At 43.1% G+C, this 25,166-nt stretch overlaps 1 protein-coding gene across 1 annotated transcript; it reads left to right on the forward strand.

Moving 5' to 3' along the window:
• Positions 1 to 1,266: 1,266 nt before the first annotated feature.
• Positions 1,267 to 25,166, forward strand: HSD17B3 (hydroxysteroid 17-beta dehydrogenase 3). The gene is made up of 11 exons (XM_010974856.3): positions 1,267 to 1,455; positions 4,754 to 4,800; positions 7,079 to 7,154; positions 8,910 to 9,017; positions 10,074 to 10,141; positions 11,313 to 11,348; positions 14,193 to 14,227; positions 15,725 to 15,806; positions 16,404 to 16,469; positions 17,761 to 17,910; positions 24,239 to 25,166. Exons 1-11 carry the CDS (start codon positions 1,305 to 1,307, stop codon positions 24,347 to 24,349), a joined length of 930 nt encoding a protein of 309 aa, XP_010973158.3. The 5' UTR covers positions 1,267 to 1,304; the 3' UTR covers positions 24,350 to 25,166.

The raw sequence follows: 25,166 nt of genomic DNA on the forward strand, positions 1-25,166 counted from the left end.
CCTGGAGGAGGAAACTTGCCTTTGTCAGGCTGTCTCCTTTTCACTCCGATTTCAGTTCAGAATATTACCTCTTCACAGAATTCCTTCCTGAACAGCCTCTCTAAAGTGTTTGCTTACTAGTCACTCTGAAAAGTCACTCAATAGCACTTTTTCATGGTGAGACAGGAGGGAAGTGGGCAGGGCACAGCCATTCAAGGAATGATGCAGCAATTAACATCAAAATGGTGGAAGAGTCAACTCCCATTTGGCCCTGAGGATTAAGATGGCGGGAGACTTAACTTCTAGTAGATCTTGAGCTCCAATATGTGCTCACTGTAATATATTAGCATAGTAAATAACATGCCCTAGGTGCCATGACAGTTCCAAGGCTAACCATGAAAGGTCAAATAGTGTGTGGTGGCCCAATTCCTGGGAATCCCAGCCCCTTCCCTGGGGTAGTTAGAATGGTCCTCGCATTTGTTAACATGTGAAGCTACTGAGACCATAAAAACTGGCATAAAAACTGTGGAGTGTGTACCTACTTCTACTCTAACCTGAGCACCCACCCCCCACACCTCGTGGCCTCTCTCTCACCTTTTGAAACAGCCTACACTCTATGCAGTATGTATCTCTCTAAATAGATCTACCTTTACTCAACTGTGGCTCGCTCTTGGATTCTTTCCTGCACGAAGCCAAGGACCCACACCTGATGGGGAAGGTCCCAGGGACCCAACGGAGACCTGGGACACAGCCCTCCTCACACCCCACATCCATTTTCCCTGCATCAGTGGCACTGATATCTGACATTCTTATTTATCTGCGTATCATCTATGACTCTCAGCTCCCCTACAACTGTGACTGGTCTTGTTTACTATAATATGCTCCTCCCAATGCCTCAAACAGCAATGCCACCTGTTTCAATAAATATTTGTTGAATAAGTGAATGAGTGACTTACAGGAGTTTGCATACATTTTCCGTATATCCCTTTTGGCTTCCAAATTCAGGGAGGGGACTCTGCGCTGCCGTTTTTCTTTGTCCAGGCTTTATCTTTCTTCCTGTCCACCTTTCACTTCTTCACCAACTCCCCTGTGGTCACAAAAGCCCAACAGTATTATTAAAAAGACTATTTTATCAAAAGCCTATGAATCAGAGGACTGTGTAAAGAAGTTACTCTAATCTAAATGCCTCGACACAGTGACAGGGTGGAATGTGCCCAGTGTCTCCCGAAGGGGACAGACACTCCTCCAGGGCAGCCCCACGTGCCCTCGGAGGCTGTGCGGGCTGGACCAGGTCTGAAACAGCATCTTGCTGTGGTGCCGTCCTGATGGAGCTTCTGGAACAATTCTTCATGTTCGTAGGGCTGCTGGTGTGCCTGGTCTTCCTGGGGAAGTGTGTGCGATTCTCCAAACACATTTTCCTGCACTTCTGGAAAGTTTCACCAAGGTCTTTCTTGAAGTCCATGGGACAGTGGGCAGGTAAAGAGAACTTCCCATCTCCCGTTTTTTCCGTTGTTCTTATGTATTATTATTTAGGTCTCAAAAGATATATTGCATCTTTTCCCTTTGAGAGCAAAGATATAATTCCTTTGGGTGATTTTAATTTGAGGTGGGGCGCTGGACAGCATGAGTGAAATTAGGGTTGTCTGAAAAACAAGATGTCAGGCATCAGGAGAATAATTCGGGGACAATGCGACTGAGTTCTTATCAGTGCACTTGTCCTCATTAGCTGGGTTTTCCTCTTTTTGGAATTTCGTACGGTACAGATAATAGATGCTGCAGAAATTTTTGCATCCTCTTCTCCAGACTTTCAAAAGCCCCAGGGTGCCTTCATTTTGTTAAAGGGTGTTTCCAAATTCTGATATCCAAATAATTTAAATTCACTTTATTAAAAAAGTTTCTCCAAGCCCTTTCATGAAGGGAGGGTAATACAAACTCCAGGCAATAAAGATCTCTATGGAGACATGTGTTTAAAGACGGTTAGATACAGAATCTGGGTCTGGTTTGGGTCCCAAGTAGATTGATTAATTGCTGCCTCCCAATGGGATCTATCACCTAGAACTGCTCTGCAGAGTTTCAGCCTCATGACTGGGTTTAATTGAGGTGAAGGGCACGAGGCTATGATTTTAGCATCTTCTTGAATGAAGTGCCAAGGCTGCATTTCCAACTCAGTGTTATGTGCTGGTCTCAGCCTGTCACTAACTGATGTTTTAGTTGGGCCGGCCCTTTTGGTTCTTCTGTGTTTGCAAGATGCCTTTCAGCAGTAGCCATCAGGAAACTTAAAAAAAAAAAAAAAGGCTTATTACTTACAGGACCTGGAAATTGCATAGCACTCTGGTGCCACACAGCAAGGTCATGGGTGGGGAGAGAGAGAGAGAGAATGGGCCTGGGGTTCTGCTTTTATTCTATTCTGAGGTTGGGGCTTAGGGTTTCACAGGCTCATTCTTCATTGGTGAATTTAAAAAATAACTGGGAATTTATTTAAAGCACAGGAAGAGGAAAAACAAAGAACCCAAATGGTCAGTTACTGAAATCAACCAAGACTTTTAAAACAGAGGAGCCTCATTTGGAGGCGGTGGCCTGACTCATTAACTAGCCAGGTGGCCCATAGTGTTTATAGAAATAATTAATAATAATTAAGAAATAATCCTTTGAAGTACATGCCTCTTTGAAGTGGCTGCCTCATCTGGCAATCAAAGCATCCATCAGGCACCTGCATTACAAAAATAAAAAACCCAAAACTCCAACTGCCAGGTTTTACATTACAATTGGGCCCCCCAAAATCCAATAACTTAAAAAAAGAATTTAAGTGGCCTTAGAAATACAATGTCAGGCTAAATAAAATACAGGATACTCGGTTATATCTGAATTTCATATAAATAAGGAATAATTTTTTAGTTCATGACATCCCAACTATTTTGTGGGACATTCTTACACGAAAACATTCTCTGTTGTTCACCTGAAATTCAAATTTAACCGGGCATCCTGTGTCTTTATTTGCTAAAGCTGGCAACCTTACACCCTCAGCATCTGAAAGAAAGAAATGATTATATGAAAATTGTTCGGGGTGGGAAAAATGCATTTTTTGATTGTTGCTTGTTACATTTGAAGAGAGAGAGAGACAGAGAAAGAGAAAGAGAGACGGGATGTGTGTGAATATCCCTTCCTCTCCGGGCAGTATGATGTTGCTAAGCAGCTTGAACTTGAATGTTCTGGATCCAAATGCCCTGTTCCACACAGATTCAAATGCCCACGCACTGACGGGGCTTAGAACTCTGCCCATCAGCCCGAAGCTCTTCTCAGAACACAGATTCCAAGAGAAGTTCACATGTGGCCATGTGTGGTTGATTTCTTAATGGTGGCGCTGGTATTCTTTATGGACTTGTGGCCCCAAAGTCAGACAGCCTGGGTTCAAATCGTGCCGTCATCATTTTTAGCACCGTGACGTTGATTGGGTCAAGGACTTCCTCTCCATTAATTTCCTTAGTTATCAGCGACGGCCAGTGATGGTTGCTGCATTATATGCTGTGCACACAAACGGAGGAGGTGGAGGTGACCAAGAGCCTCAGAGACAGCTTCACTTTTCCTCCCCCTTCTCCCCTCCTCTCCCTTCCCCTTCCCTCCTCTCCCCTTCCCTTCCCTTTCCATCTCAAGCTGTGTAAAGCTGCTGTGTAATTTAACTTGTAAATAACAAAGTCTAAGGGAATGAAAAATAAAAAAATTGTGCATGGCAGAAAGTTAAGCTCGCCTTAGATGCCAGCTACTTACTCATTCATCTTAACCATAGTTGAGGCCCCGTAGTGGGGGATTTTGAGGATGGAGTGGGTGTAATGGAGGGGAAGGTGATGCCGAAGACCACGGAACCCTGAGCATAGCACCTCTATCGCGCGTGAAGTCACATAAAAGTACCCAAATGAACAAAGAGAATCATTTGTAATTATTAAAATGCAGGTGCTTCTGCCAGGGTGCTGCTTGAAGCTTGTACAATTCGGTCTGTTCTCACTCTCACGTAAGTTAAATGTATACACAGCTTTTGCACACACTTTAAGAAAGTGTTATCCTTCGATTGTTGGTCCAAGGGAAAATTGCAGATACGTCTAGACTGAATTGTAGAGCATTTTGAAATTCTGACATTCCCACGAATGGGGTTTAGATCTCAGTCATTAAATATGTATGTGCTATTGGCTTAAAAATGTCTAGAAGACCTGTCTGATGGTCACCTATTAATCATCAGAGTTAGTGAGCACAAATTCTTTAGGTCCCTTCATTCCATTGCATCCTTTTCTTGCATTTCTGTATTGTCCTTTGTTCTCTATCTCCCATGGGCTCTGTGAGGGTCCCCACCTCCCCCTAGGAAGTGGGGAGAACTTGACTTGGAGGAGGAACTTTGAAATGTCCTTCCTGCGCCAAGTGGGCGTGTGGGTAGAGATAAGCCACACCGCTTGCCCTGGATGAACTAAGGCTTGGAAATGTCTAAACCCTTATGGGCTCTGCAGAAAATGTTCCCCAGCTGAGGTTTTTGGTTTCATTTTGGAGTGTGTTTCCCACAGCCTCCGCCCCCCCCCCCCCCCCCGCCCAAAGCTTCATTTTGAGCAATTAGTAAAGGGAGTCAAGGCTGGACACTTCATAGATGAACAGAGTGGGGCTGGAAAGCAGGAGGGCGCTGCTCTGGAATATTAAGTATCCTAGAGGGTCAGTCTGCAAGGAAATGTAGCCAGTGAGAAAGAGGGCCTTAGAGATGAATTCTAGCCTTTACAACCATTTCCGCTTTTTGCAGTGATCACTGGAGCCGGAGATGGGATTGGAAAAGCTTATTCATTCGAGGTACGTTGTGTTGTTGGAGACTTTCTCCTCCCCTTTTATTAAAACATCAGACTCACATGATGCCCACCCCAAGCACTAGTTTTCTAATTAGAAAAGGAATTGACCTTCTTTTATGAAAGAAATAATTTTCTATTTAAAACAGAAGAAATTTAGGGTAATTTCACAATGTATACAAATATTGAACCATGGTTGTACACCTGAAACTAATATAATGGCATATGTCAATCATACCTCAATTAAAACATTTTTTTAAAAAGTAAAAAAAAAAAAAAAAAAAAAGGAAATTTAAAAATCATAATCTCACCCCCGGCTACCTTTAAAAAAAAATACAATGATATTCAAAGTGGCAGTATCTCCCTTTTAGGAGTTGTTTTAGGAATTTGTGAGGGTGCGGTTACTTTGTAAGGTAATTGCATCATAAGTATTTATATACTTAAAACAATAAGAAAATTATAAGCTATTTTCCTTATATTTATCTTTTACATTATAGCTAGGGCATATACTGATTTTAAAAATTATTTGTGTAAGCGGGACACATCTGTAACTTTCATTTCAAGAAGATTAATGGGCATTAAAAAACAAAGAGAGGATGTGATGGGGCTGAGAGTCGCTGGAGTGTGAGCAGCGTCTGTGCGTGTTTCCTTCAGGCTCTTTGTTGCTCTGTAGCTAGCTAGCTAGATGGATAGTAGGTAATCATGCTTTTCTCAAAGTGCATTGATAGCATATGCAGTTTTGTGTGTTATTATTATTATCATTACAATGTTCACGTTTTCATTAATGAAGTGTTGTTTCCTGGAATTCCAATATATTTTATTTCTTCCTTGTGCCTGTAATACTAACCTCAAGAATGACTCAAAATACAATAGAAGGAATAGAAATAATCCTAGAAATGATAAGAGGACAGTAGGAACAACTGAATGTCCCCCAGGTCCCTACTCTTCCTTCCATTGTATAGAGTTGTACCTGGTAAGCTGCTGTCCAGGCAGGGAATTTCCCAGACTCCCCTTACAGGTGGGTGGGGCCGTGTGGCTCATGAAATCAAGCAGAAATGATGTGTGTCTCTTCCTGGTCAAGTATGTACCTTTTTTTGTGTGTGTGTGTCTTGGAGGGAGATAATTAGGTTTATTTATTTTTAGAGGACGTACTGGGGATTGAACCCAGGACCTCGTGTATGCTAAGCATGTGCTCTACCACTGAGCTATGCCCTCTCCCCTGAAACGCATCTACCTTTTAACACAACAATTCCATTTCTCCTTGTCTATCTACTCAAGGAATTAATTCACCCGTATATACAAAGATACAGAAAGTTTCTCCCTATAGCAATATTGGTAATTGGAAAACTTGAAAATGACTTAAACACTCACATGAAAGTGAATTATAGAGCAGTACAAAGCAATGAAAAAGGCAAGTGGCTGACGACATGGAAATAAACACAATACTTAGAGATAAAACACATCATCAAGTTAAAAAGACAAACGTAAAATGCCATCTATAAAATGTGAAAAGAAAAGAAGCCCCACAAATCAAACTTTCACTTCTGCAGGCATTTATAGATGCTTACAATAGATGCAGAGAAAAAGTCAGAAAGAATCAACACCAAACTAAAAACAGCGGGAACCCAGCAGTGGGAGGGGAAATGGGGCCGCAGGGACATTAGGGACATCTTTTACAATGAGAATGTACTTGTGCATTTAATAGTATAGTTTAATAAATCAAGATAGAAAAAGATGCGGCATTTCTTCGGGAAAGTTCTCTCTTTTCTCACCTGTAGCATTCATGGTGTGAGGGGTCCCGGCCTGTCCCTGACGGCCCAGCACACTGTGTCTCCCTGTCCCCTGTGCCGTGGTCACACACACCACTTCCACACGCTGTGGCCCAGCCCCCGTGAGTCGAGGCAGTGTCCGTTTCGAGGAGAGTGCCTCCTGATCTCAGGGAAACATCCAGATTCTGAATTCCAACGCCTCCGACCTCAGGTGCTTCAGTTGGGAGGGCATTCAGATCGTGGCTCTGTACAAAAAAAAGCACTTAGAAGAATAGTTCCTAGTACATAATAAACACACACAAATAAACTATTATTATGTCACGGTTAGCCCGGCCCAGTGTGGCTGTTTCACTCATAACCCAGAAACCTCGGTCACATTCTGCACACTTAAACTCAGGACAAGCAAGCACATCACCCTTCAACCAAGTGGGCGATGCCCCAACTCACCTGTAAGACAAGGCTTCCCTGTCTGCTTATCATCTTTGTCTGTTTTGGTTTTCCCATCTCCACCCCCAGTTAGCAAGACAGGGACTTAACGTCGTGCTGATCAGCCGGACACTGGAAAAGCTACAGGCCATTGCTGCGGACATTGGTGAGTGTCCCCAAGAAATGAAGGTGCCGTATGGGGAGTCTGCCAGCCAAGTCTGCTTCTGTCCCGCTTGTCGAGGCATCTGTCAGCATCCCTGCATGTGCTCTCTGGAGCCAGGGGAACCAGCCCTCCCGTGGGGAGCCCAGTTTACAAAGCCCAGTGCAGGATGTAAGTGGCTTTAATTCACTTTAGTTTAGTTCACCAATGATTCTCTGGGCTGCATGAAGCAGGAACAGATTCACCCCACAAATATGTCCACTTTCTTGTTTGGTCGGTATTTTGATCTCTGGAATCAGACCCCTTCATCCAGAGGCTTCAGCTGCCTGGTTGCCTCTGCCCCTCCCTTCAAAAGCAGGATCTGTGTTTGGGGCTTTACTTCTCCAGATCCCTGCTCCTTGTAGTAGGGTGAGGGACAATGCTTGCTGGTGGTTGTTAGATTAAAAAAATTTTTTGATCCAGGGCTGCCATGTACGGTTGTGAAGGTTGTACACTATACAACCCTAAGAGACAGCAATTCTGTTATAATGTTTTATTATGAACAACTCTGAAATGTTCTTAGTAATGAGCATCATATGTATCCCTTTCTGGGCATTTGAATTTTAATCATTATTGATTTAATTTAGTAATTAATAGACACCTTCACTCAAAGGAATTAGTTCAACTATGAAGGCTGGTGAAGACTGTGGCCGACTGTCTACAGGGCAGCCTTATTTCCCTGGGGGAGATTTGGGATAGGAGATGGATGTGGGAGGCGTGAGGCTGAGCAATCACACCGAGGAGGCTCAGTGCCCTTGAACCAATGAATTCTGCTTTTGTTCTTGTGTCTGGCTATCAGAAATAACTTTGTCCAGGACTAGGACCTCTTCAGTGTTTCCCTTACAGTGCTAAAGGATACTTTGTATCATCCTTTTGAAAGGCAAGTAGTGTTTTTGAAAAGCAGCCTCCACTCGCAAACTATCCCTAAAGATCACTTGCCCTGGAAATATTGGGTCTAACTCCTAAGCTGGGCAGGTGGCAGCTGGTGAAATCTGCATGTTGCTTTTATATCTGCCCCAAAGCTCCTGCACAAGGCAAGTTCACATAGAATAGTGGAAAGGGTATCGAAGTTGGAGGGAGCAGCGTGTGAGTGCTCTTGGGCAAGCTAGTAAGCTTCTCTGAGCCTTAATTTTGTCCTCTGGAAAATGGGGCTAAAATCTACTTTGCAAGGTTATAGAGATGATTAAAAAGGGTATCGTGGTAGGTCAATGTTTTATACATTGCCAAAGTGTTGAACAAATACAAAGGGCGCCTGTGTCTATGTGGAGGGGACCTGACACACATTGAGCAGAGGCATCACACTTGGCTCTTACAGCCCGTAGTCCAAGGGCACCAGAACCACCGGGAGCACGTGTGAAAACAGATCACCACGCCCACTCCCAGGGTTTCCTGGGTCAGTAAGTCTGGGGAGCAGCCTGAGATTTGTGTTCCTACCAAGTTCCCACGGATGCTGATGCTGTGCTCTGGGGACCCCACTTTGCAAACCTTTGCACTAAATCTGTTTTAATGCCTTTACTTGTCACTGTAGTAACTCTCGGAATCACACAGAAACCGTCATTCACAAATCTTTCAGCACATCCTAGCATTTATCCGAGGCTGCTTCTTGTTTCCAATTAAGGTGATGGCTTGTCAGGTGTAGTGCAGAAGCACTGGGGGAACGTGGTGGGCAAGAGGGAATGTGGACTCCTGTTGGTTACAAAATAACCTTTGTCTCTAACGCAGAGTGGACCATAGGGAGTAGCGTGAAGATTATACAAGCAGATTTTACCAAAGATGACATCTACGAGTATATTCAAGAAAACCTTAAAGGCTTAGAAATTGGAATTTTAGGTAAGTAAGTGGTAAAATGTAAAGGTTGTTGTGAGGGATCAGCGAAACAATTATCTTGGTGATAATTTGATTGTACGGTCGCTTAAACTTCACCCATGACTGGCAGCTACACCATTAAATCAAATCTTAAAGCTCCATTCTTCAAGAGGCTTTACTAGATTAGCAAATTTATATATGACTTTGGAATGTAGTAAATCTACATATTTCAACCTTCCCCATCACATTCCCTAATTTAAACTATTTTTCTCTCACTGGACTGATATTGACATTTGGCAGGAAGAGGGAAACAGAGAGGAATTAATTTAGCAAATAAATATGATGCAATGATCCATGAAATAGAGAGTCAGTGTGGTTGTTTGAGAATTGACTTTCTCACTCAGGAAACAAGATATGATTTTTTTTCTGTGACAATTAATAGAAAATCTATTTTATAACCATATACACACAGTATCGTGTTTCTATTGTATGTTGAAGGAAGATTTGATTTTGAAACTTCCTGCTGAACTTAAGTTAGTAAATTACAATTTTTACTAATAAAAGTGGAAAATATATCATTGCATGAAAACTGGAAAGAACCGATGAGCACAAAAAAGAATTATGAATTTCTTAAAATCCCGACAGCCTAAGATAGCATCTTGGTACATTTCCTTCCAGGTACATACACACATATTTTCAAAATCAGGATTAAACTTACATATCGTTTTGCAACATTTAAAAAAAGCCATATATCATGAATGTTTCCCCATGTTCTTTAAAATTCTGAGCAGTCATAGTTTTGAACGACTGCATTAAGTTCCACCGTATGACCACATCGTGATTCATTTTATGTGCTTTGGATTATTGGACCACAGTTTTTTTTTTTTCCCTCCAATTTCCTCACTGTCATCAGATCACGTTGCAGTGAACAACTCTGTATATAAATCTTTTGTACGTATTTCCTTAGGGAAACTTCCCAAGAGAAGAATTTCTGGGTTGACTATGACAGTTTTTAAGGCTTTCCATGAACGTTTGCCAAGGGCTTTTCTGACACCTTTTTGCTTTGCCTCTTTGGGTCAGTCAACAATGTCGGAATGCTGCCAGACCTTCTCCCGACCCGTTTCCTTAACACACCGGATAACATCCAGGTAGGCACGTGCTCGTCTGTGGGTGGGTCCCTGGCTGAGTAATTACCATGGCTGGGAAGGCGTAATGGGAGTGCGGCCAAAAGTCTGTATTCCAGAAGGATGTCTGGGGGGGTCTCCCTTCCTTTTTGCCTTAGTACTTGATACACAGTTAAGGGTACCAGGGTTCAGGACTGTCTCTAGGATAAGGACATCTTCCCTCCTCTGCACGCGTCAAAATTTACCTGCTACTGTCCCAGTCTTTTGGGACTCTGCACTTTGCTTTATAAGTGGGTAATTCTGCCTAACAAATTCACAGCTGTGGATTCAGTGCGATTCAACTCTTTGACTTTCTTCGTCTTCCCAGGTAAGAAGATTTGTTCAGCTTTCAGTGTGAGCGAAGTCCATAATACACACTCTGTGGTTGGGGGTGTTGTAAATTCAGCAAGTAAATTCAGGACGCCACTGCTGGTCCTGAGTAAATTTACTGTGCATTTAATAGCCTTTGAAGGCACTATATTTTGATTCTTCCTCAGGCGGATTATTCTATTCTCCAATCTCGCAAGTATTCCTGTGGTCTTATTTAAGCCCTGAGCCTACTGCATGGACATACAATGCCGGATTACTCAGACACGGCTGAGCATCCTCACCAAAGCTCCTCTTGGCCACACGTCCGACCCCATGGTCCCTATTTCTGGCACAAGTCTGTGTCTCTCCAGTAAGCAGGTTCCATTCCTGCCTCTCTTTCTCTATTTACGTCTGCCTTTGTGCTTGTCTCTGTATCTGTCCCTTTTCCCCTCTCTGTGTTTCTAGTAGCTTCTTTACCTGGCCTCCATAGCCCAGAACCTCTATCTTGTATTATACAACCATTCGCCTTTCTAATCTCTGTGCTGTGGTCTCTGGACCCACATCTTCTTCGGTCAGCTGGAAATGAACATCTCCCTTTGAAAAACCGTGCCCATATTCCTCCCTAAATTTTAAGACCACATGCTTAGAGAATCATGTCAGAAGTTCCCCAGTTCCAGTGCTCTTTTGCTGAATATCAACCAGCAGCCTCCGTTGCAGGCTGGGTGAGTGACGGAACCGCTCAGACACACAGCGCTGCCCACTCGATGGTTCTTTAGCACTGACTGCTTCTCAAGAGAATTTCTCAAATGATCTGGCTGATTCACGGTTGGGATTCTTTATTTTGCAGGGACTCATCCATTGTAACATCACCTCCGTCGTGAAGGTAAGTGATCAACATATGTGCTCAATACAGTAAACTGTAGTAGCTGCAGGAATTCGGCAACTCAGGAGAATCGGCCCCTTCCCGGAGATGCAGAATTCTTGATAATTGAACCACACTTGATTGAGAGGCCATGTAGTAGCCTCTTAATCGTCTTACCCCGTTTTCATCAAGAAAATACAGTGATGGATTCATTCTCCCTAGCACCTGAATCTTATCTTTGCATTCAGTTTTGTCATAAGTCAGAACATATTAGACCTGATGATGCCGGAAATTACTGAGCATTCCAAAGCAACTTAAAAATATTAATACTTTCTTCTGATTGTAGTCTTGCCAAGAAAGGAAAGCTCGCTCTGTTTGGAAAAATGACAAAGGGTATGGTTTGGATTTTATGGACTCTTGTTGCTCTGAAAATATTTGCTGAATTGAAGTTCAAGTTCATGTGTATTCTGAACCCAGCTCAGCTACCAATTAGTTGGACAGCATCGAGCGTGCTATTGAACTCCCTTGAACTTCAGATTCTTGATCTGCTATTTAGAGTTTGGGGTTATGTGATGTGTTAGGTATGTCGGCACTTAAGTCGTTTGATTTGAGTGGACTGCGTGAGCATTTATAGGCATGACTGCTGCAAAGCCATCCTACGCTATCCTTTGTGTGAATAGTAGACAGGCGCCCCCTCTCGGCAGACAATTTGGAAAAAGGTGCAGCTTAAGAGCAGATTTAGCCCGGTGACTGGTGAGTAGATGAACCTGCTTCCCTTTCCTCTGAATGGTGACAGCCCTCTAAGTGGCTCGTGAGTGAACCCTGTGCTTTTAGCTTGCGCTCACCCTCCTAGCTGGGCAGCTTGCTCAGTACACAACATTCACTACCGCACATGGCAGCCCTCATGACCACTCTGGAAGGTCCAGAGGAGCTTCAGCAATGAATCAGGTGTGATCCCTGACTTCACAGAGCCGGGACCCTCATCTGGGGACTAGCAGCAGAGGACTGGTTTCCCAGGAGAAAATTGTTTGCTATCAATATCAAAAGCAGGGATGGATGCTGAGCAGACCAAAAAAAAAAAAAAAAATTATTTTCAGGTGCATGAAGTTGAGCTGACAAAAATTATTTGCACCCTTGGTTGTTTTTTTTGTAAGTATTCTAGTATTTCATAGTTTCCTGCTCTTTTTTTTTTTTATTGGTACACACATTCTTTTTAGGCTGAGCAATCAATGCCTTTTAAAAATCTCCAGCTGATGTAATTGTAAGTTTTATATGGTGGCACTGTGTCTGCAGCCTTACTACTAAAATCTTTTCCGTGAATGTATACATTGATCTTCCTGTCTTGATCCGTTTGATCACAGAGTTTCCCAAATGTATTTGACAACCCTCTGACTCCTTTAGCAGAGAAATGCTTTGATTTTCTGAAAAAAAATTTATTTCATACATTGGTAGACATTAAATTTTTTAAGTAACAAAGAAAACAAATGGAAGTTTGGCTTCTAAGCACGCCATGTCCAAGTTGGTTACGTGGGCTGGAAGCATGACTAGTATCATGTAATTATTCCAAAGGAATCATCTGGAAACACTAGACTCCTCTATCGAGAGCAGAGATGGGAGAATGAGTATGAGGACAAAGGGAAGGTGGAATATGAGACTAAAAGCTAGAAACTTTGAGACAGGGACCCGCAAAGTCCAGTGTTGTCTAATTGGGATCAGTCACCCAGTCAGGCTTTTGGGAGACTTTGAGACCCTCTGCCCAACAGTGCTCCAGTTACAGCCTTGATGAAGTTGGGAGGAGCAAGGGAAGGGTGCAGACGAGCTCTCATCCACATCCTTCTCTCACCTCCCTCAAAATCCAGGGTTCCCGGAGGCAGCCCTGTGGGTTCTAGGAAGCCCCCACCACTCTCACCCCTGCCGCTGCTCCAGAGCAGTGACAGCATTATCCGGAGGCCCCCAGGATGGGCTTCCTGGCCTAGGACGCGTGGGTGACGGCAGGGACGGAGCCCACTGAGAAGCTGCCGTGGGGCCCCAGGCAGTGTGAAGAAACAGGCAAAGCTTGCCTTTTGGTCCCCGGTCACCTCTGTTTCTCTGCCCCTCCCCATCCCTTTGGATCCTCTCTGTCTCAGCCCTGCTCCCAAGACGGGGCCTGATTCCACTCAGTTGCGTTTCTAAGGACATTTCCATGGGTTTGCATCTTTCTTAATTCTTAGCATGGGTGCCTTATAATCATGCCATGTAAAGCTCTTTTAACAGACTATTTAACCTCTAGGACTGTCAGGAGGACCTCTCCCAGGGCCAGTAGGTTAGGATGCGGAGGGACATCTCAACGCTATTGTGATTCCAACAGACAGACAGACAGACAGACACGTTGTGACTAGGGAGCTCAGGCTGCTAATGAGGCTGCTGTTAAACTGAGGAGACATCCTCCATCTCATACCTTGTAAATGAGATGCTCATGGACACTTGTTAGGTCCTGACAGCCCCTGATTCTAACTCATGGGCGGGGTTGACAGTGGCCCGTCTACTTTGGCCCGTCTCCCAGAACGAAGAGTACCCGGGGGGACTTGGTGTTGGGCCTACAGCCATTGGCCAATTCCCATAATTTTTCACTGCCCTCATTTTCCAGGAAGACTTCAGTTTTATGCAGAAGAAACCAGAGGCCTCTGAAGCTTTTGCCATTTGTCAAGGCTGCCTCCTGTGGGTTCCAGCCAGACTCTAGTGTTGTCAAAATTACCTCCAATGCGTGTCAGCAGATTTTCAAGGCCATCTAAAAAAAAACAAACCTTTCTCCAGTTTCCTCCCGCACCCTCTTCCCATTGCAGCTTAGCTCCTTTGTCAAGGCTTACCTTTGGCCTTCTCTTGCAGATGACTCAGCTGATTCTGAAACACATGGAATCAAGGTAAGCTCTTTCCTTGAAAAAGTGTGAAGCGATGTGTGGTCTCCCTGGCCTGGCAGTCAGCTGACTTGGGGACCTGGGGGGATAAGGTTCACCCACTGCTGCTTTCAGGAGTGATAAAACTATGATGAAAGGACAGGGAGATTATGGGAGAAAGTGTGACATTCTGGACCAGGCCAGTTTTGCAAACAGAGAAGCATATTTGAAGGTCAAATGTGAGCATACACTGAAAGGAGGAAAAGAAAAGAAAATGTGTGTTTCAGCAGACATTGTATTAAAGAAATTAACTCGTAGTATTAAAAAAAAAAAAAAAAAAAGAAACATGGCATTGTTAGGTGCCCCTAATGTCTTCTTCTTGTGCCCTCTTTACCTTTAAGTGGAGGTAGAGAGGCAAACACAGGAAAAAAAGAAAGAAAGAAAAAAAAAAAAACCCCAAAAAACTCCGATAAAAGGCTGGAAGTAATAAGAGTATCTCTCCATTTACTTAGATCTTCTTTGATTTTTTTTCCCCTCAGTGTTTTGCAATTTTTAGTCCACAAGATTCTGTACATGTTTTGTTCAATTTATACCCGAGCAATTTCATTTTCTTTGGAGCAATTGCAAAGGGTGTTGTGTTTTAATTTTGTTACCATATAGAAATCCAATTGAGTTTTGTATGTTGATCTCGTAAAAAAAAAAAAAAATTAACTCATAGTGAGTCTAAAAGAGACTTCAGAAGTTGGCCTGAGGCCAAGACCATCTCTTTGTTATTACACATTTCAGCTCTTGTCAGAACGAATACTCCGATTTAGGGGTAAAAATCACCACCCCATCAGTGTCCTTATTTATTCCGTTTGAAATCACCCTGTTACAATGCCCATTTGGGGGCTGGTTTTTCTCAGGTGGTGTTCATTAAAGGCAAATGGTTGATAGTTTTCTATCATAGTGGAAGGAGGGGCTGGGCCCTGTGTTCTAATTGGCAGTTTCTTGGCTTTTTTCTGGATTGAATCCATCTATTTGGGAAGGAATAAGGATATTGAATTTCAAAAGGGGAAGTAAGGACCCCAGAGGCTTGCTTGGGGGCGCCTGTGTGAGCAGATGATGGACGGTCAAATTCCACCCAAGACAGGATTCTGCACCTGACATCTGTCCTGTTATCAGAAGGGACCTTGAGCTCATGTGGTCACATTTGAGAGAGAAGGCTCCCTCCCCCCTTGAGTCGTATCTGAGCTGAGTTGGTTCCCTGCGTTTTGGTGGGGGTCTTCGTTGCAGCAGAGACCCCGGTTTCCAGTCAAGCCCTTGCTGTCAACTGACCGCTGGGTGACATCACTGTGGCGGGGTAGCCTGTGATGCAGAGGGAGTCCCACTCCAAGGTCTTGGAAGCAGAACGTGTAACACACACGGAAGCCTAGAGGTGTTGATGGAATTTTCCCAGCGTTCACATGAGCTCCTTCATTTCCTTCCTTCTCAAGGTGTAATCGGGCAGCAAAGCAATTGACACTTGGTTTCTTTGCCTTTTAGGCAGAAGGGTCTCATCTTGAACATCTCTTCCGGGATGGCCCTCTTTCCCTGGCCTCTGTATGCCACGTATTCGGCTTCCAAGGTGAGTGACAGATGTGGTCCAAGCCTCCGTCTCCTTCCTCTTGCTTTCCCAGTTAGCGTTTTCCGTTGGATCATCTGGCAAGCTGATGGACAGATTTGCCTGGAGGAACTCTTCTAGGTACAGAGCGGAGCTAGTCAGCCCGTGCCTGGGAGCAGATCACAAAAAGGATCTGCTGATGCCTGGCACAGCTGGGCAGCCCCTGTGAGACCCCAGCCCCACTCAGCTCCTTGCCTGGATGGCCTGCTCTCCTCCTGCCAGCAAGGAACGTTGTAGCTTCCTTCCTGGACCAGATGTCCTCTCGCTGTAGCCATAAAAACAGACCTGAGGAAGAGGGGGTGTTCTAGACAAGGGGGTCTGCCGCTGGGTGGGGTACCTACATGCAGTGGCCCCAGGTATGTGTTTATCGCAAAGTGTATGTTCCTGCTCCTTGAGGGAGCTCTTCCTAGACCAAGAAATGAAGCTCTAACTCCCTTCAAGACGAACTGCTGCATTTTAAGGTAAAACAGATAAACTCAGTGTGGTGCCTTTTGACATCTAAGTTGGCTGTGATGGAGATTGAAGTTCTAGGTCTTCAGGCATTTCTCCTTTCTGCTCCAGGCTTTTATGTGCACATTTTCCAAGGCCCTGCAAGTGGAGTATAAAGCAAAAGGAATCATTATCCAGGTGAGGTTAACAGTTCTGAGTCCTTGAGAAGAGGAACCCTGAATCCCCATAAATTGATTGAGTCATACATTGGATTCAGTTATAAAATAGCATCATTTCAAACATGATGAGAAAAATAAGTGATGGTATGAAAAATAAAATGAAGAAAACAAGCAAGGATTTTTTTTTTCCCCTAAAGATGCCAAGGTCTCTTGGTCTGGGAATAAGGTAAGAAACCCCACTATGAAACCTCTTGCCAGGCCACAAGGTGGTGAGGCCACCGGTGGAAACAAGGCATTGGATTTTGCAGGGTACAATGTGTGGTTGTTTATTTTTCTTACCAGGACAGACAAGACTATGAGATATGTGCCACTCCTGGCTCCTAACTGAAGGGGGAAAATGGGAATCTTAAAGCACTTTTAATTGCTCCAACTTTGCTTACACATGTTAGAAATAAACCTCGGAGATAGCTTTGCCAGATAAAATACAGGACATCTAGTTAAATTTGAATTTAAGGTAACAAATAATCTATTGAGAATAAGGATATCCCATTCAATACCTGGGATATAATTAAACTGATTTTTTTCCCGTTGTTTGTCTTGGCTTCAGATACAACTCGTGTCCTGCATTTTCATTTTCGAAGCCTGGGGACCGTGTTCTGTCCTCGGTCACCCTAAGTGCATTTGAACCAGCTGGTGTTGTGTGGCCAAGGCCTCATTTGGAGTTAGTTGCAAAGTTAAGACAGAAACTGGCCTCTCTGATTCCCAGCTCTGTGCTATTATTACTCCCGTTACTGTTCTGTTATCATTTAGGGTCTTTTATAGGAAGAACAGAGTTGAGAAAAATACCATATGATATCACTCATATGTGGAATCTAAAAAAAAAAAAAAAGAAAAAAGAGGACAGTAATGAACTCATCTACAAAAGAAACAGACTGGCAGACATAGTAAACAATCTCATGGTTACCGGGGAAATGGGTGGGAAGGGATACATTTGGGAGTTTGAGATTTGCAAATATTAACCACTATATATAAAAATAGATAAAAAACAAATTTCTTCTGTATAGCACAGGGAATTAGAGTCAGTATCTTGTAGTGACCTTTAATGAAAAAGAACATGAAAACGAATATATGTATGCATATGCATGGCCGGGACACTGTGCTGTGCACCAGAAACTGACACACTGTAACTGACTGTACTTCAATTAAAACAAAAAGAACCGCGTTGGAACATGAAGGATGGCAAAGTGGGCGTTAATTTGTCAGGGCGGGGCAGATGGCTCCTGCCTTATGGTCTTTATTTCCCATTATAGGTGCTGACTCCATATGCTGTTTCAACCCCAATGACAAAGTATCTAAATACCAACATGATAACCAAGACCGCTGATGAGTTTGTTAAAGAATCACTGAGTTACGTCACGAGTGGAGAGGAAACGTGTGGCTGCCTTGCCCATGAAATCTTGGTGATTGATCAATTCACCTTTCTCGAAGCAAGTGAGGACAGGCAGGCAGGGCTTACTTAGCTGGCTCTTCCTTGCTGCTGGAGCCCTCAGCCTTTCTCCATCGCGGCGAGGAGAGTGATGGCCGAGGGCTGCTGCGGAGGGTGACACAGCCCGTGAGAAGGCGTGTGCAGCAAGGGCAAGGAGACACTGGAGGCCTGAGTGCTCACCTAGATTAACTCCGAAGTTGGCCATCCGCACCCTTGGCTGCCTCACTTCTCCTCTCAGAAAGGAAGGGGGTTCCCAGAGCTCTTGGAAGGGTCAGGCCAAGACACAGCGAGCTTCCCTGTAGGGGCTGTCGACTTCCCTGGCCCTCTGTGTCAGTAAATGTTTAAGTACCCAGGAAAAAAAACCCAAAACAAAACAGGGGGAGGGTATAGCTCAAGTGGTAGAGCACATGCTTAGCACGCGTGAGGTTCTGGGTTCAATCCCCAGTGCCTCTGTTGAAAAACCAAAAAAGAAAAAACCTAATCACCTTCCCCCACAACAACAACAAAAAAAACCTTTATTTTCTGGTAACATTTGCTATTGCCATGGTGTAAGTACTCCCCACACTGATGTTTAAGCTACCAGCATGTTGTCGCTGCAGGGGAATTCAGAAGGAGGCTTCACCATCAACTCTCGTGAGCAAGGACCAGCTGGTTCTTGCACACCAGGAACTCCATCAAACATGGGAGTAAGGCTCGGGGCATCTGGCACGAGGAGCCCTTACCATCCCTGGGCTGCTTTTAGAAAAAAAAACACAAACTTGAAACAAGAGTAGACTTGAGTATTGCATGCTGATACTGAGAACAAACAGAGTGTCAGGGTGGTTCTGCTTCCAGCATTAACAAAGAATCTTAGACAGACCTTTCCTTCCCTTCCATGGTCAGCTTTCTCCTCTGCCTCATATGCTTTTCTTCGGTGGGAGTTAGGATTCTCTCTCTCTCTCTCTCTCTCTCTCTCTCTCTCTGTCTCTGTCTCTCTCTGATGCTGGAGGGATTCACGAGTCAATGCACTAAATCTTCCCAAAGCATTCAGCTACCTCCTTGGAACTCAGTACTGAGACTCTGGCAAGAGATCCTGCATTGTCTTGGTCGATTACTTGCTCCCATTTACTGCTGATTCGCAACAATGGGCAAAATTACCATTTGGACTCACATTGCAAAGTGGACATGCAGAAAGAATAGAAGAGCTTTGTTTTGCCCGTTGCTGATCTGGTTTCTCTTTAGGTTATACTTGCTGCATGGCAGGAAAGCAAATTAGTAGAATGTTTTAAACTTAGTTTGGTCTGATCATCTAAACTGCCGATTGAGGAAATGTGCCGTCCATTATTTAGAGAAAAATGTTCAGTGTTTCTGGGAGCGTCCCTTCTTCCTGCCTCTCTCACTAGGATGACACTGGGGATGAGAGCCCCCATGATCTCCTGCTGGTCCTTAAGTGTGTGTGGCTGGTGTCCCTCATCTACCTGGTGGTTCCCCACTTTGCTGGTTTATGTCTGTGGGGAGTGAGAGGGATGACTTTCAGTCCTTTTGGCTAAGCCAGTAGACTCGCCAGCTACTGATGCCTGCAGACCCCTGAATTTCCGCTACCTCCCTCATCCAGCCAGAGGCCAGCTGCCCACCTGCAGCTTTGGTTCCCAGAGGCCCTCTGACTCTCAGCTCTGAATCAGCACCAGTGTGAACCTGAGGGGTGCTGGCAAACCAGAGCTCAGCACCAACCTCGTCATGCTGAGCTAATGTTCTGTGGTCGCACTGCAGGAGAGCAGGGGCAGTAACCCCTCCTTCGCCCTTAGTGTCACCCTTAATTACTTATCACCCTTCCTTATCCTTCATGCCAGTCCTCCAGCCCCTGACTTCCAGCCTAAGCGCAGAGAACACACGTATCAGAGGACACACGTCTGGCTATGTCTCCCCATCTCTCTCTCGTCCACTTCCCACTACCTCCAGGACAGAAAAAGGACAGGGTTTCTGTGTGCTTTCCCAGTGCCACATCCTGTTCATCTCAGAGGGGTTAAGCTACCTCCAGTGGGTAACACGCCCTCTCCACCCCTTAAGAGAATTCTGTAATTTTAGTCCTCTGGGATACTAATGTTTTAGATGGAATCCATCAGCATTTAGAAAATGTTTTCTAGAGACAACAGCATGGCCTGGAAGACTTATTTGGCTACATAATCCAGATCTAAATGTCAAAAGTTGAAAAAATGTTTTGACTTTTCTCTTTTGACTTCTTATGTAACAAATTCTAATCTCTACTGGCCAACAGATACCAGGAACAGAGTAGGACAAAGTCTTTGCGCCCAGTGAAGCAAAAGAGAAAACGAAGAAAAGCACATAAATCATTAAAACCACAAAAACCAATTTTGAATTTGCCAGGATTTAGAAAGATCCTCGAATCTAAAGTTATAGATAATCAAATGGAATCAACCAGTAAACAAGCAAGCAGTGAGACAAAGACAGAGCCTCTCCACCCCCGAGGAGTCTGGGGGCAGGAACTGAGGTGGGAATGGAGCACCTACCCTAGAGTCCACGCGGAACTTGGGGCCTTCATCATTTAGTCGCTCACTCCTCCATTCTGACAGGTGCGAGGTGATATCTCTTGTGGTTTTGATTTCCATCTCCCTGATGTTTAGTGATGTTGAGCATCTTTTCATGTGCTTGTTGGACACCTGTATGTCTTTGGGAAAATGTCTGTTCAGATCTTCTGCTCATTTTTAAATCAGGTTGTTTGTTTTTTGATGCTGAGTTGTACGTGTTATTTGTATATTTTGGACATCAACCCCTTATGAGCTAAATCTTGGCTATATTCGTCTCCCACTCGATAGGTGGCCTTGTTGTCTTGTTGATAGTTTCCTTAGCTGTGCAGAAGTTTTTTAGTTTTATGTAGTCCCATTTGTTTATTTTTGCTTCTGTTTCCCTTGACTGAGAAGACATATCCAAAAATATTAAGACTGATGTCAAAGAGGGTATTGTCTATGTTTTCTTCTAGAAGTTTTATGGTTTCAAGTCTTATATTTTAGTCTTTAAAACACTTTGAGTTTATGTTTTATGAATGATGTGAGCAAGCAGTCCAGTTTGATTCTTTTGCACGTAGCTGTCCAGTTTTCCCAACACCATTTACTGAAGAGGCTGTCTTTTCCCCAATGTATATTTTTGTCTCCTTTGTCGTAGATTTACTGCCCATATAAGTATGAGTTCATTCTAGGCTATCTATTCTGTTCCATTGATCTATGTGTCTGTTTTGTGTCGGTACCATACTGTTTTGATTACAGTGGCTTTGTAGTATAGTCTGAAGTCAGGGAGCATGATTCCTCCAGCTCTGTTCTTTCTCACAATTGGCCATTCCAGGTCTTTTGTGTCTCCATACACATTTTAGAATTATTTGTTCTTGTTCTGTGAAAAATGCCACTACTATTTTGATAGGGATTGCATTGAATCTGTAGATTGGCTTGGGTAGTATGGTCAGTTTAGCAAAATTAATCCTTCCAACTCAGGGACATGGTGTATTTCTATTTGTTTGTGTCATCTTCAGTTTCTTTCATCAGTGTCCTAGTGTTTTCCGAGCACAGGCCTTTTACTTCCTTAGTTAAATTTACTCCTAGGTATTTTATTCTTTTTAATGTGTTGGTAAATGGGATTGTTTTCTTAATTTATCTTTCTGATAGCTTGTTGTTAGTGTATAGAAATACAACAGATCTCTGTATATTAATTTAAAACCTGCAACTTTATTTTTATTGAAGTATAGTTGATTTACAATGTTGTGCTAGTTTCTGGTGTACAGTATAGTAATTCAGTTTTATATATAATACATATGTATATATATTCTTTTTCATTATAGGTTATTACAAGCTATTTAATATAGTTCTTTGTGCTATACAGTAGGACCTTGTTGTTTATCTATTTTGTATATAGTAGTTTGTTCCTGCAACTTCATGAATTTGTTGATGAGTTCTAACGTTTTGGGGGGGGCCTTTTTAGAATTTTCTACGTGTAGTATTATGTCATTTGCAAACAGTGACACTTTTACTTCTTCCTTTCCGAGTTGGATTCCTTTTTTTTTTTTTTTTTCTTGTCTGATTGATGTGGCTAGTAATACTTCCAATACTGTGTTGAACAAAAGTGGTGAGAATGGACATCTTTGTCTTATTCTGATCTTAGAGGAAATGCTTTCAGCTTTTCACCATTGAGTATGATGTTAGCTATGGGTTTGTCACATATGGCCTTTAGTATATTGAGATATGTTCCCTCTACACCCACTTTCTGGAGAGTTTTTATGATAAATGGGTGTTGAATTTTGTCAAAAGCTTTTTCTGCGTCTGTCGAGGTGATTATATGGTTTTTATTCTGAATTTGTTAATGTGGTATATCACATTGATTGATTATGGATATTGAACCATCCTTGCAGCCTGGGATAAATATCAGTTAATCATGGTGTATGATCTTTTTAATGGATTCTTGAATTTGGTTTGCTAATATTTTGTTGAGAATTTTTGCATTTATGTTCATCAGTGATATTGGTTGGTACTTTCCTTTTGTGTGTGTGTTGTCTTTGTCTGGTTTTGGTATCAGCGTGATGGTGGCCCCATAGGATGATTTTGGAAGTGTTTCTTCCCCTGCAATTTTTTGGAATAATTTCAGAAGGGTAAGTGTTAACTCTTCTCTAAATGTTTGGTAGAATTGGCCGGTGAAGCCTTCTGGTCCTGGACTTTTGTTTGTTGGGAGTTTTTAAATTACTGATTCAATTTCAGTACTGGTAATTGGTTTGTTCATATTTTCTATTTCTGGTTCAGTCTTGGGAGATTGTATGTTTCTAAGAAATTGTCCATTTCTTCTAGGTTGTCCATTTTTATTGGCATGTAATTGTTCACAGCAATCGTTTATGGTTCTTTTTATTTCTGTGGTGTTGGTTGTAACTTCTCCTTTTTGATTTCTGATTTTATTGATTTGGATCCTCTTTTTATTCCTTGATGAGTCTGGCTAAAGTTTTATCAATTTTGTTTATCTTTTGAAAGACCCAGCTTTTAGTTTTATTGATCTTTTCTATTGCTTTTTTAGTCTATATGTCATTTATTTCTGCTCTGATATTTATGATTTCTTCTACTACTTTGGGTTTGTTTGTTCTTCTTTTTCTAGTTCCTTTAGGTGTAAGGTTAGTTTTTTTTTAATTTGGGATTTTCCTTATTTCCTGAGTAGACATGTATCACTATAAACTTCCCCTTTAGAACTGCTTTTGCTGTGTTCCATAGATTTTGCATCATTGTATTTTTACTTTCATTTTTCTCCAGGTAGTTTTTTATTTCTCCTTTGATTTCTTCAGTGACCCAGGGTGAGCTCCAGTTGCCTCCTACCTTTCTAGGAGGGTCTCCAAGATCAGCAAATGGGTCTGACTCAGGATCCTTTCAAATGAATGCTTCTATCCTAGCTCCTGGAGCATGTGAGATTTTGTGTTTAAAAGTTGAATCTCTATTTCCTAAGGCCCCCCCGGCTCTAGTGAAAGTAAGCCTTGCTGGCTTTCAAAGACAAACATTCTGGGGGCTCATCTTCCTGGTGCAGGGAGCCTGATGTAGGACTCACTCATACCCCTTGATCCTTGGGGAGAAATTCTGCAATTGTAATTATCTTCCCATTTGTGCATCACTCACCCAGAGGTATGGCTCTTGACTACACAGCATATCTGTGCCACCCCCCCATCTCTTTGTTTTTCCTTCTTTATATCTTTAGTTATAGAAGATCTTTTATGCTAGACTTCAGATCTTTCTCATCAACAGTTGCTCTGTAAGTAGCTGTAATTTTGTTGTGCCCGTGGGAGGAGGTGAACTCAGAATCTTCCTCCTCCACCATCTTGGCTGCTCTCCCACTCATTAACTCCTTTATGCATTCAGGTATTTGCCAAGCCCCTACCATGCCTTAGGCATTGTGTCAGGTGGTGGAAAGCATTCCTGATTCTTTCCTGAAATCTCATTTGAATAGAACCTTAGTAGAAAGAACATGAAGACACTGGGAGGTTAAGCACCAGGAAGGGAAAGTGCTCACTAAGAGAAAGAAGGAAGGAGGGTGTTACCATGGACAGAGTTCTCTTAATTTGGAATTTCCCCACAGCTGATCCAGCAAGTGACTGCTTTGGTTCCTGAGAAAACCTTGTTTGCTAAGAAAGTGTCACAAGATCTTTAAACTTTAGTAACTATGTAAAAGACACTGGGACTCGACTTCAGCAGTCAGAAATACGTTTTTAAAGATGATGAATATAAACTGAGTTGTTTTATTGCAACTTCCATGCTCTTCTTTTCTCTCACTCATGCTTTGGTTTATTAAAGGCAAGCATTCTGAGCCTGATTCCGTCGTGGGTCTTCTACAGCAGCATGTTTCAGAAGCTACTCCTGACTCGCTATGTGGACTACCTCAAGAAGAATGCCAACATCAGATAGTCTGGGTGAGCTGATGCACCAGCCAGCGTTGCTTTCTTTACCAACATCTGCATTGGCCAAAAGGGACCAGGACTCAACATCTTCCTGAAGCTGGAGGGCCTATGTCACAGATATAGTACCTAGAATACCACCTTTTTTTTTTTTTTCCCCAATTTTACTCAGGTCTGGAGATCTTTGGGAGAGTAAAACTAAGAAAGTTTATTCATTCTAAGGCGCAGACATATATTTCTATTTTCTCAATTATGGGTAACAATAATAGCCATAATACAGAACGTTTTAATGCTACCTATATGTGTTGATTATTTAGCTGGTATGTTTCAGTCCTAAGCCCACCTTTTATACTCTGATCTGTGATGATGATCTGGGAAGCTTCAGACTCAGACCCTAAGGCACTCATGCCAGCTGGCTTTGTGTTCGAGTAGGCCAACGGGAGGCAAATTGGGAGCGTAAAAGGAGGTGGAAGGGGCTGGGGAAACTCCTTCCTGTTTGCATTTTTGTTACTATCACTCTGCAGAGAGAGCAGCTTTAGCCAGACAGCACCAACCAGTAGGCAGCCTGTAAAGATCTGAGCACCAGCCCCACAAAGCCCTCTTCAGGGATCTGAACATTAATCACGCAGGGATCCCCCTCTGAGCATCCATTTCCCAGAAACATCACCTCTTCCTTTTGGTTCCAGCAGCCCTGCAGTTACTGTTATCTGAGTTACTCGGTATCCTCTTTTTCCTCTTTCAGACTTTTGACTTTGGTGTTATCAATTCCCTCTATTAAATTCTCTCTGTTTGAAATACTCAGTGTGCTTCTGTTTGGCTCTGCTTTT

The sequence above is a fragment of the Camelus dromedarius genome, chromosome 10 (assembly GCF_036321535.1).
Source record: "Camelus dromedarius isolate mCamDro1 chromosome 10, mCamDro1.pat, whole genome shotgun sequence".
Taxonomy (NCBI): Eukaryota; Metazoa; Chordata; class Mammalia; order Artiodactyla; family Camelidae; genus Camelus; species Camelus dromedarius.

Bases quoted from the DNA above. Each gene is read 5' to 3' on its own strand.
- HSD17B3 (XM_010974856.3), top strand. From the start codon at position 1,305: ATGGAGCTTCTGGAACAATTCTTCATGTTCGTAGGGCTGCTGGTGTGC. The intron at 9,018-10,073 runs GTAAGTAAGTGG...TCTTTGGGTCAG, and splicing joins CTTAGAAATTGGAATTTTAG to TCAACAATGTCGGAATGCTG. The intron at 15,807-16,403 runs GTGAGTGACAGA...TTTCTGCTCCAG, and splicing joins CCACGTATTCGGCTTCCAAG to GCTTTTATGTGCACATTTTC.